This window comes from Drosophila subpulchrella, chromosome 2R (genome assembly GCF_014743375.2).
Source record: "Drosophila subpulchrella strain 33 F10 #4 breed RU33 chromosome 2R, RU_Dsub_v1.1 Primary Assembly, whole genome shotgun sequence".
Lineage (NCBI taxonomy): Eukaryota > Metazoa > Arthropoda > Insecta > Diptera > Drosophilidae > Drosophila > Drosophila subpulchrella.
The window spans coordinates 15975538-15991801 of record NC_050611.1 but is presented as its reverse complement, the minus strand read 5'-3'; the positions used below and the strand labels follow the sequence as shown (position 1 = coordinate 15991801).

The following is a 16264-nucleotide window of genomic DNA, read 5'->3' as shown; positions in this document are numbered from 1 at the left end:
TATGGTTTATTTGATCAAGTGTATCAGCAATTAAATATTAACGATAAGCGTTCTGCGATGGCATAAAAGTAATCTCCTTCAGATAAGCATAGCATTTACATTAGATTATTTATATAGTCGGCAGTCGTAAGATTTCATTTAAGGTATTTATTTGTACGCTTCGCAACTTAAAACTAATCCGCATTCAACTCACACAAACTTAAACGATAACTTGTCTAATGGCTACTAAATCATTTCTAGGCGAGTTCCGCCTCCGAGGTTCGCTTGGTTGACATTGTGGTCTCATCGACCTCGTCCAAATCCTCCACTTCCCGCCGAAAGGCGTACTTGTAGATCACTGAGGTTACCAGTGCCGCAGCCATGGGCCCCACCCAGTAGATCCAGTGGTTGTCCCACGCACCATTCCAAATTGCTGGGGCAAAGGATCGGGCTGGATTCATGCTGGCCCCTGTCAGTTGGCCCTGTAAGTGGATAAAATTTCGAAATTTAGACGAAAGTTAGCTTGAAGGTTAAAAGAGATGGTAATCTGAGTTAGTAAGCATTCCCTCAACAAGCACTTCGATTGCTATTTTGACAGCTGCTTTGATTTTAACTAATCTCAAAAATATATTAAACTGATTATGTGCCAATTTAAAATAAGGCTATCATCAATAGCAAGAAGTCAAGTGCCATTTGCCTGATAAATTCTAAGTATATAGTGATAGATTTTTTAATGGGTTTATTTAAGCAACTGAGCGTTATTTCCCATTTTTATTTGATTTTTTATACTCTCAAAAAGTATTAATCTTTAATTTTTGAAGATATTTTGTATATGGATAAAGTCTAAGGCAAAAGGAAAACGTGTTGCTATAAATATTATTATTATTTATTTGAAATCTACAACACTTTAAGGAACCGGGGTTTATAATTTAATTTGTAAAATATATATTAACCGTAAAATATATCCAACTTACCGCTGTGAGTGAAAGGCAGGCGATGGCCAGGCCGAAACGCACCGGCACAGAGTCCTGTTTTGTGGCATTGCGGGGATCCCAGACGCCGCAGCAAATGGAGATGAGGACGCAGGTGATCAGGAACTCAACGGCCAGGCCCTGCCAGCTGGTCAGGGTGCTATTGAGCGATGTGAGACATACTCCATTGGGCGTATCCGAGCTGTAGATGGCATTCTCAGGAAGCACAGCCTTCAGCAGTCCGTATCCTATAAAGGCACCCACCATTTGGGCCACAAAGTAGGCCAGAGCCATGGGCAGCGAGATCATGTTGTAGACATAGGTGGCCAAGGTGACGGCGGGATTCAAGTGGGCTCCACACACACAGCCGAAACACTGAATGCAGATCAGCACTACGAACCCAAAGTTTACGGCGCTCTGGAAGTTCGAGTTGGTGAACACGGAATTCTGGACGCATCCCATGCAACCCAGGAACATCAACATGGCGGTGGCTATCATTTCGGCAAGAACTATTGAGATATTGTCCAGCTGGCGACGCTGTAGCAGCCAGCATGTTGAACGGCTGTAAGATAGAACAAATTATCCACTTAGTAAAAAAAAGTAACATTTTTATATATTTTAAGAGGTCGTAAATTTAGCAAAAGTAATATAAAAGATATTTATCTTTTAAAATGTATCAGCATCGATACAAGTACCCACTGTAGATATACATTCGATATTTCAGTGGTCATTTTGTTACGTAAAATTTTTAACATTAAATAATATAAAATTGAAATTGGAAAATGGTATATCTTCAGATTCCTGTTTAAAATCGCTCTTAATATTAGAGTGACTTAAGGACGTGAAGGTAAAGATATGTTATAATTATTTAAATATTTATCCACTTTGAACTTTTTTGTCACTTAGGTTTTTCGCTCTAAATGCGTTGTTTTACAGAAGGTAACGCATACATACACTATATTTTAGTATATTGAGATATTGGAGTTTTGATACGTATATTTAGAGTCCGTTGTCAAAAATTGCCATGATATTATAAATTTTTTCTAGTGTCACAAATATTTTGCTTTTAGTTTTAGATAATTTATTTTATGGTCTTGAGTTCTGAGCGGTTATCTTTTAGCAAGAACCTGAACTTGATTTTTCGATCTGTTGTTTCCGGTTTAAAAGCATTTAAGCTTTAGGGAATCACCTTGTGGTCTTCGCCATTATTTCTGTTCGTGGACACGAGCGATTAACCCAAACGGGGACGTGGTTCAACGTGGACTGGAGTGCACTCCAAGTACTCAATGGAATCGCATACTATATCGCGGGGCTCTTAATCGCCGGCAATCTCGTCCCACAATCATCAGGGTGTCTAATCGCCTCGGGTCGTTTATCAGCCAGCAGTCCTATATACTTGTATTTACTTAAGAATAGCCGAACATTCGGGTTTGAGTGCGTATGACCACTTGAGTGACGTTGTCTAGTCCAAGTTGGAGACAATTTATAACTGTGACTAGTCATTAAATAAGCATATTTGTTGGGCTGATAAGGAAGCTGCCGTAAACAATATCATCAATATGCTTAAAGCCAAATGTCATTGTAATGGTTCTAATGTAAGTGGTTTACTGTGAAATAAATTGTTTTCGTCAGGGAAGTACTATCTACGGAACCCTTGAAAATCATTCATGCGCAATAAATTATCTCTGGCTTAATGGAATTTCAAAGGGTTACTTATCAGCAACGATCAATAAATATTTTCATGATCTTAAGGGTTTTTATTTTGATATATTGGTTTGTGTGTGTACGATTCACAAACAAATACGAGCCCCCAAAAAGTCAATATTCGCTTATCCCAAATGTATGCTATGAAAATCTAATATATTTAGAAACTAAGATTGGTGAGTCGCAGAAATATTCGTAACTCCAAGGAACAGAACAGATTTAAGGAATTATAACAGAACATTTTAGGAATAAGTACCAACATGGTGTTTCAGATTGGTATTGATTCTTAAAAATATTATTATTATCAAGGTATTTTATCTTTCAATTTTAGTTTCAGGTTAAGAGTTAGACATTTATATAACACTGATATTTTATAAGAATATTTAAATATATTTATTTCGTTAAGATTCGATATTTACAGCTAGATGATATACAATAATTTATTGCACTATAACCTCCCCGATCATGCGTATTTTGGCCTCGGAACTCCTCAAATCGATCTCTTCATCGCCCTTAAACGCCATTTTATAGATCAGTGAGGTGACAGCTCCTGCCACCAAAGGACCCACCCAGTAGATCCAATGATGAGCCCAAGAATTGTTCCAAACAGCGGGACCCAACGATCTGGTTGGGTTCATACTGGCTCCCGTGAAGAGACCCTGAAAGGATAGCTCTTAATTGGATTTCAGTTTCTTGATGGGATCAAAAATAAATACTAACTGCTGTGAGGATGAGACAGGAAACGGTGAGGCCAAATCTTACGGGCACTGAGTCCTGGAACTTGGCGTTTCGCGGATCCCAGACGGAACAGGCCACCATTACCAGACAGCAAGTGATGAGGAACTCTATGAAAACTCCCTGAAGTTCACTTATTTCCGGGGCCAGATCTGTTACGCAAACACCCGCTGGATTATCCACTCCTTTGATGGAACTTTCTGGTAGAACAGCTACGAGGATTCCATAACCAATCAAGGCTCCGGTAGCCTGGGCCACAAAATATGCAATAGCCTTTTTCCAACCAATTGCTCCGTAAAGCCAGGCGGCCAGGGTAATGGCAGGATTCAAATGGGCCCCCGAAACTGATCCAAAACATTGGATAGCTATCAGGATGGCCAGGCCAAAGGTGAGACCACTTCGGAAATGGGAGTTCTGGAACACTGGAGTCTCCACACAGCCCATGCAGGCCACGAAAACAAAGACTGCAGTGGCAACAAATTCCCCGAAAAAGGAGGCCAAGGCACATCTGTGCGATCCTTCCAAACGCCACCTGGCGGTCGGATTGGACTCTTGCGATTTTTGCTTCTGTTGCGACATGCTGACTGAACACTACTGCGGAAATAATGGGCGGCTGCCCAAGTGACCGAAACCAACGAACAGCCAAATTTACGGCAATCAATCAATATCCATTATAAAACCTTAATGCTAATTATCGAACGCAGATTTCCATTTAGGATAGATCAATTCATCAAGGCGCATTTTTGGGGGCTTTGCTCAGCCATAATTATCGGCCTGATAAGCGCCACTGCCATTTCGCCCGATTTGTGCTCAATCTTATCTCATTAAGATCTTTATCGGTTGGCGGACGGGGCGCCAAGCCTTGGACAATACTTCTTGTGCCAGCCACTGTCTGAGTCGTTTTAACAAGGCCAATAAACCGGGTATATAGTATATAGACTCACGCTTAAACCATAATGATTTTGAGGAAATTCCAAGTAAAATAGAATTTGCATATCACATATAGGTCGAAGTTCAATTTAAACCTCGAACCATGTATGTCAAACATAGTCCATAGTCTATATTAAATCTTCAAACATATGTATCATACTTAGACCATAGTCTACAAACTACACAACTTGCAATAGCTAAATTATTTTAGCATTTTTTCTAAAGTCTTTCGTGTCATGGAATTATTGGGTGGCCCTAATTCAGCGTCTGCTGATAAGCTCACGTTAAGTGTAGTTTGATTGGTCGATTTGTGACTACTTAAAATATTTAAAAATCTTATGACCAAATTTCCCAATGACTTGTTACTTTCAAAGGCACATTTGAATGTTAGTTCCAAGAATGAATTATAAATGAAGAGCCCAGGTGACTTAGGGTCAATCAACGTAAGCTGCTAGGAATCCGATATGGACGTGATATTTCTAAAGGGATATCTTCCTCAGGTGAGAACATATGTACCTAATGGGCTTTAATAACCATTACCCGAAGGAGTAATCTCGCATTCTAAGGAGATATAATAATTTTGGATAAATATTTATAGTGATCATCGTTATAGTCCTAATACTCCAATTATTGTAGCGAAGCTAAATAATATAGCGGAAGATCAAACCCAATTATATTGTAACATTTGACTTGGACTTTCCAAAGAGCTTTGGTATTACCCAAAGCGATACCCTCATCAGTGGCAAATTCAAGATTTGGTTGTTAAAAACAATAAAATACGTAGTTGTTGGTTTAGAATAGATTTAAAATCTCGATGTTCTTTATTACTGAAGGCAACTAGTGTATTCACCAAGTGAGTAATTGTTTCGAAAAGTGTGAATGTACATTTGAAAGCTTTTGAAACGTTCGAGCACTTTGTGAGAACACTATTAATATTAGCGTACAATGAATGCATTATTATAAAATTCGGCGTCTTAGATTACAAGTAAATTAGTTAAGGCTTTTTCACTACAGCAATGTCTTTGGCACTTTGGCACCTACGACAGCTGGACATCCTCCAGGTGGCGCAGCTTCTCGTTGGAGGTAATCTCGGCCTCCACGACCTCCCTGCGGAAGACGACCTTGTAGGCGTAGGCGGTGATGGCGGAGGCGCTCAGGGGAGCCAGCCAGTAGATCCAGTTGGACTGGAAGTTGGTGTTCCACAGGGCGGGAGCGAAGGACCTGGCAGGATTCATGCTGGCACCGGTGAAGGGACCCTAAAATAAAAGATATAGGTTAATCATCATACTCTGAATATGAAGTATTCTAAGATATTTTAAGAGTACTAAGATAATATGAATATTATAATATAAATATTCATTTCATTATGTTTTAAAATGAATAGTTATTAAGTAACTATAATATAAAATATTCAACTTTTTTTTGAGTAACGTAAAGTAAACCTTGAACCTAAAGGTGGTTTTAAAACGATGCAGCAGCTGCCTAGCAACATGTGAGGAATTTGCCGCTGCTTTTAAAACCACCCTTAGATGCAGGCGCGTTATGATTATACATTATTATATAAAAACGGTGGAATTTCGTGTTGGGATGGGGCAGTTATGTTTCAACTTACGGCAGCACAGGCAAGACAGGCAATGGCCAAACCGAAGCGGATGCCCACCGAGTCGTGGAACTTGGAGTTGCGCGGATCCCAGACGCCGCAGCAGACGATGATCAGGATGGAGGTGATGACGAACTCGATGCCGAAGGCCTGTCCCGGGAGCACGGAAGAGTGGGGCAGGGTCACGCAGAGGCCGTTGCCCTCGCTGCCCTCGAGGGCTGATTTCGGCAGCAGGACCATCAGCAGGCCATATCCTATGAAGGCACCCAGCATCTGGGCGGCAAAGTAGGCAAAGGCCATGGATAAGGAGACCATATCATAGATATAGGCAGCTACCGTCACGGCGGGATTCAAATGCGCTCCGGATACGCAGCCAAAGCACTGGATGGCCACGAGGACAGCAAATCCAAAGTTCAGGACAATCTGCAGATGGCTGTTCGGAAACGTAGACACACAGCCCATGCAGCCCAGGAAGACCAGAATTCCCGTGCCGATGAGCTCGCCCAGGAAGGCGGAGATTTTGTCCAGCGTCGATCCCTTCATTTTGAATACCTTACAGCAACTGAAAAGGTCGTTGAATCGGTTGAGAAATGCCTCACTAAAAAGCTAACAACCCTCTCTTTTTGTCCTATCTCTCTGTCTCTTTTTAGGCAAGCCAGCCTACGAACTTCATCAATCATATCCTATCTTATACCATCCTTTCGATACCCTAGGCTTTTCAATAGGAATTTAAGCTTTCCGCCACACGCTTACAAATTAACTATTGTGAAACTTTATACATATTTTCTTTTTATAAGACCTTTGCAACTGTTCTCCTTCTTGGGGGACTTCTAAGGGACTTTCCACCCCTTGCTGATCCACCCCCTGCTGTTCACGGTTCGTTGACATAGCATCGATTTTTCAAACTTATTCCGATCCCAAACACGATGCTTGCAGTGGGAAAGTCCCAATGCGACTAAGACAATCGACAGTTAGATTAACATGGAGTACTTCGTACTTTATGAAGTACCACAGTAGCTGTTGCGATTGGCTGTTCAGCTGTCAATTGAGTTCATAGATAAATTCCCAAAAAATAAAAATAACAAGGAATCCAAATCAAAGCATGGTCTATAACACAATAACCAATCTTTGTCACTGTTATCAGCCACTCGAGCAATTGGTTCCAAAAACGGTACGTATTAATCCATTTATTGTGATTATAAAATCCATGTTACTGGTAATCGATTCACATACTTTTGGGAGTCTCTTTTTAAGGAATTATCTTTTTATATTTTATATTTCTTTGGCCCAAATATTTACCGAATCTCGTGGCTCATTTTGACACTTGTCTGTTTTTAGTCTTAGATCTTGACAATATATATCACTATATTTTTTTTTTCGAACGACTTTTCGCACTTGCCGACTGTTTGGGAGCGAGTGAAAATTTACAAAGCGACAGCGGGACTGTCAATGTCAATCTGAGGTGTTGGAGTAGCCATAGGCAAATATTTATATCAATATCTATACAATATTGCGTAAATCAAAAGCCCATTTTTAGCTCCCGTGCTGCGAGAGAGCCCCATACAACCATATATTTACCCCGAGAAGCAGACCACAAGCGCACACAAAGATATAGAAATTAGCAAATCCTACTGGCGGAGCATAGAAAAGTCAAAAGTCCAGAATTTATGAGCATCATTTGTGGCTCTCCTCTCGCTCGTTCTCATCTTTTATCGCTATGGGTCATATCTCTGGATATAATCCCTCTCACTTGCACCTTTTCGATCTCCGGGTTTTAAGTCTTATAAAAAGTGAGAAATAATATAGATATTATTACATGAAACCAAAACCAGATATTAACACTTTGCTTGAAAGTTAACATACTGTTATTGCTTAAACAAATATTAATCTAACCGGTTTTGGGGCAAACAAAATTGCAGGAATAATAAATGAAATATTTTATAAAAGAAATATAAAAGAAAATTTTTTTTTTTCTCTCTTTCTCTATATATAAGGTTTTTCGGAAACATTGGTTTATGTTTAGAAAAATCCAAAGCCATTTGCACACTATGTTGATCAGCAAGCAGCCACTGTTGATAAATAATTGCCTGCTATTTGTAAACTGTTCTTCAAGCTTGGAATTAAACTCAAATTGATCTTGAAAATGTGTATAATTATTGTCAGTGTAGGAGGGGGTGGGTTGATGGGTGGTTGACTGTTATGTGGTGCATGTGCGTGACGATCTGGGCAATTGAAACTGGCCACTGCGGATTGATAACAGAGTGGCCGCCTATCAATTACCACCGACGATCTTGATTCCTATTGCTATCAATTGCAATTGCTGCAATTGGCGAGGCATTGCGTGAATCGGAGTACGCAATGTGGCAAACAAATCACGGCAAATCTCAGCACGGCTGTCGATCAAATTGCACGCAATTTGCGTTATTAAATGTCTCAATCACAATTGAAGCGGCAGCTGGCAATAAAAAAATTAAAAATAAATATTTTGAAAGCGTTAGGGTTGCATAACCGCAATCACGATAACCCAGGTGATCTATGGAATCTATTCAAAACTTTTGAACCTTACTGACCTCTCGAAATATATTTTCCAAACACTTTTCTCTTTTTATATCATAATTTATTCTTGGAGAAAATGGCTAAGAAAAGCATTTTGGCCCTTGGCCAAAAGCAAATGTTTGGCCCACTTATTGACAGTTTGTCCCAAAGAGAGCGACACGTTTTGGCCAAATACAAAGAGAGCAAAGTCAAAACAATAAACACGCGATGGATCGAAAGGTAAAAATATAAATAATACATAGCGCATGCTAATAACTTAATTACCACCTGCACTTTTATTATATTTATTTTCCATGCCCCCAAGGATCACGTATCATTCATGGGATCTCGGCATGGGCCACGATTTCCAATGACCAGGGGCCTAATTGATCGGGATGATGGATTATTATTAATATAATCCATTTTCATTGTTTGTCTAAGTGACGGAACGTGACTGGGAGGTTCTATGTCCATATTTTGGGTTATGAGTATTAATGCAGCTGTTGTATCGGAAGTTCCCTCTGTTAATTAGCAGAGGTGTGCGATAAGAACTCCTCGCAGCTTTTTGATAAGCTTTTCCGAGAGGATTTTATTTTCACCTTTAGTAAAGGTAAAGCTTCGATCAGTTAGCTTTTTAGAGAGCTTCTATAAGAGCTTCCTTATCGCTAGCCAGTTATTAAATGTTAATTATTACTAACTCTGTTAGTGATAAACTATCGTTCGGCATGCAATACAATGACAATTTGTCTTTAATTAATGTGAGTAATTTACTGCTGTCGTACGCTGTAAGTGTGGCGGCAGAGTCTATCTATTCCCTATGCCCGTTTAATGGGACTCGGCCGACCGGTGTTATAAACCTTTAGCCAGAAGCTCATCGTAAAAAACTTGTTAACCTAAAGAACTGTTAATCAATCGCGGCTGATAAGACTCAACCCATATTTCTGATAGTTACGGCTGCTTAAGAAGTGATTTTTAGCAATCGGCCCTAAAACTCATGGACAATAAACCATAAACCACTGTATAGAAAACTGATAACGAACTGAGTGATGGTGTATTTGGGATTGGCTGTCTGTATAATTGTCTGCCGGCGTAATATCACAGGCTTAATTTGGCCATAATTGGGCCAACTGAAATCGGATTTACCCGTCAGACTTTTGACATCGCCCCGCATTTATGGGCATTCCGAAGTCCGATAATGATCGCCTGACGACTTATTGAAGCGAAACTACAAAGTATATTAGTTTTTTATTGCATTCCAATTACCAGCTGGATCGTAATTGAAGCTCATTACAGTTTCCATTGATCTTGATTCACAGCAGCCTCTTCCTAGAGTGGGTCTTATTCTTATCTTTTCGGCTTATCAGGGGGCAATGGAAACTGTTGACGTTCAAGTTGCGCAACAGGTTGATGGCATCGCTACCTAGGAGTACAATGTGCACAGGCTTCTGGCCAAGTTATTTAGGGTTGTAAATACAAGGGGTAATTAAGAGCTGGCTGGAAAAGAAAGGAGGCGCCTAAGGCCCAAGTTCTCAGCCCAAAAAAGTCAGGTGCTTAAACAGCTGAAGGTTTCTGATTTTATGGGGTAAAATTAGGAGCTCTTTCTTATCAGGCAGCCACGAGGTTGGCCCACTTGAGACTTGATTGCTCCCATTACTTGTGGAAAGCTTTGTAATTATTAGACCAAAGCAGACAACTTATTAATTAGCTACTAACAAATAGCTCTTATTATGGGCCCTGATAAACATTCGCCATTGACCTAGGCTAAGAATTTCTTCAGGAGCCACAAAGAAGGCTTGTCAGTCGTAAATTTATGGTTCAATGTGACTTTCTAATCAAGAAGTTCGATTCACCGCTGCCCCTGCTATTAATACCCACTTCTATATATACAAGTAGTATATGCAGCCCCATCTGATAATCCAAAGTGTGCAGGGCGATAAGGAGTGAATGACACATACTTATACACTCCAACTAAGCCACATTAAGCTAGAGCTTATGAATTATACAACAGCCAAGTCTTGAATTGGAACCAAACTTTGCTCAATGACGGCTGAGGCCCAATTGATAACCCTAAGGTTTCTACGGCAGAGCACCTTATCAAGTGCTAAGGCAACTAACTTAATCACATTCCCGAGTGGTTACGGTTTGCCAAGCACAAATATGATGTCGTGGGATTGAATGACATCAACCAACTGTGAAAAATCACGGTGTTATACATACGTAGCATAAAACTGGATTAGATTTAAGGAAATTAGCATGTAGGAAATACCATATTGGACACTTGATTGGCCCAATTTGAGCCTGGGGAATGGTTTGTTCCGTGTTAAACCGGTTTCTTGATCTTATGATGACAAAACAATTAGACCAAATCAGAATCCGTTTAATAGAGCCACTAACTTATCAACGGGGCACGCCATTTGCCATTTGATTGATTTATCAAATTTGATTAGCACAAATTATCGAGTAACTCGTGAGATTCAACCAAAAGTTTATAATCGATGGCATGTGTCAACTTATATAAAATCTGGATTTTGGTAGTCATTCATTAATGTACACTATCGATAGGGTATTCGAATTTAATGCAGAGATTTGAAAAACATCGAAGGGGGAATTATTTTATTTTAGATAAGCATTAAACTTTAAAGACTTTCCATTATGGAATTGATTTTCCATAACTCAGAGTTTTTTCCTTTCAATAAGTGGGATTATTTTGCTTTTTAAATTCCGAACCCAAAAGTCAGATCTGAACAATTCCCCAAATTGTTCATTCTTTGTTTCCGAAATTATAAGAGAGTTCTGCTGTTGCTTTTAAGCTAACAGCTTTATCAAACGTCCCAACCTTCAAGGCAGCCGAAAAAAAATGTTCATTTTGGAGCTGTTGGTTTTTTTTGGTGGGAGTGTGATTTCAAGTTGTCGAAGCAGATAAAACTAAAAGCGAGAACGGCTTTACACACAATCAGACACCAAATGTTTGTATGTAAACAATATTTATAAAAATATTTTCGAGTGCCCACATACCACATGTGCACTTAAAGTATCATAAAATGATCAATTTAGCTTGGGCACTATGCAAAAATCGCCTGATCCAAGGCCCACAAATTCCGTTTGTTTACTTATCAGGTTGGTTTTTATTTTATAGAATCGAGTGACCCCGCCAATCGTGCTGCTATACTTATTTTTCAATGATAATTTTGATAAGACCGCCACACCAGCCGACGTCTAATTAGTATACAAAAACAACAATGCCTCTGTGCAAACATATATACATATACCATATATATATATGTATAGCTAAGAGCTAAAGTAGAACAGCAGGCAAATGTATGCGCACATAGAGTGGAAACGTTTTCCAAAAACCGAAAAGCATGGCACAGTTCTTTAAAAATAAACATTCTCCGGTAGAGTCGCTTGTTTAACCCAAGGCAAGTGTTAAATGAATGTCAAATGGGATAAAGAAGCGGGTTGGAGAATGATGGGAAATACGTACTCTAGGTGAATTATAATTTGGCCTTATCTAATTACCCGGTTGGCCAGTTGCGCAATCGTGGGATCACTGACAATTACTGCAGGCTCGCCTATCATCAGGTGCAAATGCTAAATAATGCACATAATTATAAGTCAATAATGCGGTAGTCGATAAACAACAATATTAATAAATGTGCAAGCAACAATGTGCCTGGGTGTTTTCGATTGTTCTTCGCTTGTTTGATCAGCGATCACTATTCCAGGCAGCCAGTGGCCCTGTGGGAGTGGGAATATTACTTTTTATGGCCAGGGCGATAAGTCCGCCGCAAGCCGAAATGGAAAGTTGGCCAAGATAACCCAGACAGAGTTAAATATTTGAATAAAATTAACTTCTACACGCGTGCCAAAACAGAAATCGAAGCTAAAAACACTCACACTGTGGGGGATATATGGATATATTCAGGCAACCAGTCACTTTAAATGTATCACTCGTTTTTTTTGTTTAACCCAGGAAGCAGTCCACAAAATTAAAAAATACGAGCCCGCCAATTTCAAAACGTGTTATGCAAAAGGCATTTGCCTCCAGTCAACGCACTGCAAGCCTTTTTATATCAAAATCTCCTCACTCCCACTTGTTTTTTAATGAAATTTTAATACAAGTTTGCTAACTAATTAACGCACACTCGAAGATCACGGAGAGTCAAACTAACCTGCGTTCCGGTCGATCGTTTGTTTGCTATTGAGTGGGGAAAAGGCCTCCAGCTAAATACGCGCGATCGACTGCGAGTGGGCTGCGCAGTCGGCGTCGCTGTTGGTCACCATGGCGTATTATTATTGTTGCTATCAAGGCAGCGCAGTCGCTGCCAACAAGAAGCTGAAGCAAGCAGTGCAAAGCAGTGGCAGCGCAGTCGGCTTCGAAAGTTCAGCTCTTATCGCTCCAGCTAAAAAACGCCAGCTGCTCAGTCAACGCTTCGTTCTTGCGCCAGTGATGGCAGCTTTTGATAGCGATATCATGCAACTTAATTCACGCAACTATAAGCTTTATATTAAACAGCAGATACAGCACTCATCGGGCAAGCAGTGCAAAGCAGTGCCCGATGTAGAGTGGCAAATAAAATCGTTTCAAAATTTCCCATGAAAATCATAAGCTTGTTTTTAAGTGACATATCTCTAAAAAAAACTTCTCAACTTGATATTTATAAATCATATTATTAAAATGCATGACCTATTGAAACTGCGGTTAAAAACAAGTTAGTCATTGCTGCTCCACTATTATTCATTAATTTATTTATTTTCAAAACTATAAGCGTAAAGTGGATTGTTTATTAATTAAAAATGTGTTAGTCATCGAACTCAAACTTTTTTTTTTGAAAATATTATTTTGTTAAAAATTATTAACTTCTTATTATTAAGGTCTATAAAAAAATTCATATATGACGGATATAACATAAATGAAATATAACATTTGCTAGTTAAAATTTGATTCAAATGTTTATTACTCGGTTTAAATATTTTCGGAAACCTATTGACAAAAATATTACATTGAATAAATTTAAATGTATAAGAGTTATATTTCGTGACTGATATTTAATCGATTGTTTAACTTGAAGCTCTTGAATATTAAGCGAATATATACTTAAATCTTAACAAAAAGCATCATTAAAATGTATCTGTAATAATAATTAAAAGATCAATTTGTCTTGAAGAAATACATATTTTTTAGAAATAAGGTGCGCAAACAAAAGTCGATAATTTTTTCAACATCTCTTCTAATAATAGCTTAATTTTGTACACATTAGTTAACCAAATGATATTAAGTACAAAAACCATATTTACGGACACAATAGTCACGCAGGCTGACATAAACAATTACACATCCCCTTAATTTCCATATTTAGAAACATGGGAAGCATTGATACTGTACAATTAAAAATAAGTACAAACATGACAGTCATACTTATTGGCAAAACAATTTAAAGCAATTATCAGAATACTTAAGATGATGAGACTAAAGTTTAACGGTCAGCAAATGATGACAGAATTCACACCAAGCTAGTGCTAATCAATTTGAAAATAAGTATAATAACACTTCAATTGATATTGAGTGGCGCTACATTTTTGACAAATAGATTAATGATCATAACTAAGAGCTTGTTATAAAATCAAAATAGGACAAAATCTCTGACAATCGAGTGATTATCATTTTGATTACACCTATAAAACCACTTAAATTGGCTTGAAGTGGCGCGCCCTTTTTAGATAAGACAAATCAAGAGGGGGTTAGAAAGATAGGGATTAATAGCCCCCATATTTGCTTACATGTGTTTTTGTATTGTTTACACTTACCTTCAAGGTTGCCGTGATTGGAAAACTTACCCGAAAGATTCCTAGCTGAATTTCATGGAACTCACTTGAGATAGCACTTATCACTCATGGCTAGCACGTCACTTATCGACATCGGAAGGCTTTTATGGCCATTTGGATTTCCATGACGGATTTCCTTGTGGCCTTGACACTCGTTTCGACACCGAATGCTTAAACTTATGACGCGCACCTTAAACGATATGCACCCAATGAATTTGCATAGACCATTCCACGGCGGAACATTTGAAGTTCGATAATAAATTATACACGGCAACTATGTGTGCCAGCGATCGAGGTAGAAGCAATTTAACTCGATAGATTAATAAATAAATTCAATGAAATCGCGTCGAATCAAAGATGTGAATAGAAGTGGATGGATGGGTAGAGATGCTTATCGATCTGCCAACGTAAAACTCCCGCGCATGTGACACGATCTTTGATCCACTTTGAGCATTATTATCTCATACTATTATTATTACTATTATATGCTGTATAATATATACGATTTCTGGTCTAAGCCAGACTGCCATGATTTATGGACACATCATTGTTGTCTAGCAGAGCTCGTTAACCGAAACTGGTTGGACGGCCTGCGAAAATGCAAAATAAATAAACAAACGGCGGCATGTGTTTTTTCTTGTATTTGCAGTTCAGTTCTTGATTCGCGGGGCCAAAAATAAATTTCGGTTTTCTGTTATTTCTGGTTTTTTTGGTCGGCCGAGAGGCTAAAAACACTTGTGAGCACGTGACGCATACGCAACGTGGCACCGAAAGTGTGTCAAAAATTTGAATACGAAATATTATGTTGTAAGAAATAGCTAATTATTTCGCACCTTTTGGGCTTAGGTTTGGCATTTGATGGCTCCTCGTTGCCCATCTTTATTTGCTGACCGATAACCGAAGACTGCTCTTGTTGCACTGGCATTTCTTCGCACTTTTACTCCTATTGTATGGGTGTTATTTTATTTTATTCCTTTTTTTAGTTTTTTTTTTGTGCGAGGCACTTGACGGAGCCGGCTGCTAATTGAATTTCCCGTTTGCAATGGTAATTTTTCCTGAATCGGATTCCGTGCACAACTTCACTGCGTGTCGCGAATTCGGACTCTTGACTGGCGGACGTTGTATCTGTATCTGCGGAACGGGTATTTGTATCTGTATCTGCAGGCGGTGCGACGCATGTGAGTTTCGCTTTCGAGCGCCGATCGACTGGCTCCGACTGAAATTGACTGACTGAGAGTAAACGCTGTCGCTGCTTAACAAAAACCACCAAGCGCCCATCAAAATCAAAATAAAACACAAAATCAAAACCAAATATCGCAAAAAGGCATGCCATAAAAGCGGGGCAGCAAAAACCGTAAGTGCCATTAGACACGATACCCAATCACCAGGTGGGTATACGGTGTACCTATGCGATGCGCGTCAATCTAGATAGTGCCGAGGGTCTGATCAACAGCTCGAACTTCCTTTCCGAGTGGAATATTCCCTAACTCAGGCGAAAATGATAAAGCAATAGCATTGAGTAAGCACACTTTAAGTACTTAAAAAATTTAAACTAATAGATCAAAGCCAAATAAGAAAAGGGTAACAAATAATAGCTTATCTCAAATAAATCGCTTTTAAAAAGGTTATTCAAAACGTATAGGTCATGAAATTACTTTAAAAGGTTTTTTCAATGTTAAACCTGAAACATTTTTCTTAAAACATTCCCAAATAAAGGATGGGGGTTTAAGGTTGCAAATATTTTGTTTGGTTTTGAAAGTTCGATTGAATAAGCTAAAAGTTTAGATACGATACGTAGCCAAGGGATCTTTGGGAGCAAAAGCACTTGTCACAATACTTTACCCATTTATCAAAAAATATGTCTGCGTGGTATCCGGTTAGTCGAATACTAAATTTTACACTTGCCTTTGCTTTTTTTTCGTTTTTTGTTTTGATTCTACAATTTTACGCTGAACTATTACTACAGAGGGTCACTCTACGAATG

The 16264-nt window shown here is 38.9% G+C and overlaps 3 protein-coding genes across 5 annotated transcripts; all 3 read right to left on the bottom strand.

The window, feature by feature from the left end:
* Window positions 1–127: 127 nt before the first annotated feature.
* LOC119550085 (aquaporin) lies at window positions 128–15496 on the bottom strand. 2 transcript variants are annotated; one of them, XM_037858560.1, is made up of 3 exons: window positions 15114–15496; window positions 954–1512; window positions 128–461 (listed from the first exon to the last, which is right to left on the bottom strand). In XM_037858560.1, exons 1-3 carry the CDS (start codon window positions 15203–15205, stop codon window positions 237–239), a joined length of 876 nt encoding a protein of 291 aa, XP_037714488.1. In that variant the 5' UTR covers window positions 15206–15496; the 3' UTR covers window positions 128–236. The 2 variants fall into 2 exon arrangements, with proteins under 2 accessions (XP_037714488.1, XP_037714489.1); XM_037858561.1 differs by lacking the exon at window positions 15114–15496 and adding an exon at window positions 2140–2213.
* LOC119550086 (aquaporin AQPcic) lies at window positions 3095–4009 on the bottom strand. The gene is made up of 2 exons (XM_037858562.1): window positions 3375–4009; window positions 3095–3313 (listed from the first exon to the last, which is right to left on the bottom strand). The coding sequence occupies exons 1-2, from the start codon at window positions 3966–3968 to the stop codon at window positions 3095–3097; spliced, it is 813 nt and encodes a 270-aa protein (XP_037714490.1). The 5' UTR covers window positions 3969–4009.
* LOC119550087 (aquaporin AQPcic) lies at window positions 5107–12690 on the bottom strand. 2 transcript variants are annotated; one of them, XM_037858565.1, is made up of 3 exons: window positions 12627–12690; window positions 5932–6481; window positions 5107–5575 (listed from the first exon to the last, which is right to left on the bottom strand). In XM_037858565.1, the coding sequence occupies exons 2-3, from the start codon at window positions 6460–6462 to the stop codon at window positions 5357–5359; spliced, it is 750 nt and encodes a 249-aa protein (XP_037714493.1). In that variant the 5' UTR covers window positions 6463–6481; window positions 12627–12690; the 3' UTR covers window positions 5107–5356. The 2 variants fall into 2 exon arrangements, with proteins under 2 accessions (XP_037714493.1, XP_037714492.1); XM_037858564.1 differs by lacking the exon at window positions 12627–12690 and adding an exon at window positions 7219–7250.
* Window positions 15497–16264: the final 768 nt, after the last annotated feature.

Coding starts and splice junctions, on each gene's coding strand:
- LOC119550086 (XM_037858562.1), bottom strand. CDS start 3,968: ATGTCGCAACAGAAGCAAAAATCGCAAGAGTCCAATCCGACCGCCAGG. Junction 3,314..3,374: donor CCTGTCTCATCCTCACAGCA/GTTAGTATTTAT, acceptor CTATCCTTTCAG/GGTCTCTTCACGGGAGCCAG.
- LOC119550087 (XM_037858564.1), bottom strand. Junction 5,576..5,931: donor CCTGTCTTGCCTGTGCTGCC/GTAAGTTGAAAC, acceptor CTTTTATTTTAG/GGTCCCTTCACCGGTGCCAG.
- LOC119550085 (XM_037858560.1), bottom strand. CDS start 15,205: ATGCCAGTGCAACAAGAGCAGTCTTCGGTTATCGGTCAGCAAATAAAG. Junction 1,513..15,113: donor GCCAAACCTAAGCCCAAAAG/GTGCGAAATAAT, acceptor TCTATCTTACAG/CCGTTCAACATGCTGGCTGC. Junction 462..953: donor CCTGCCTTTCACTCACAGCG/GTAAGTTGGATA, acceptor ATCCACTTACAG/GGCCAACTGACAGGGGCCAG.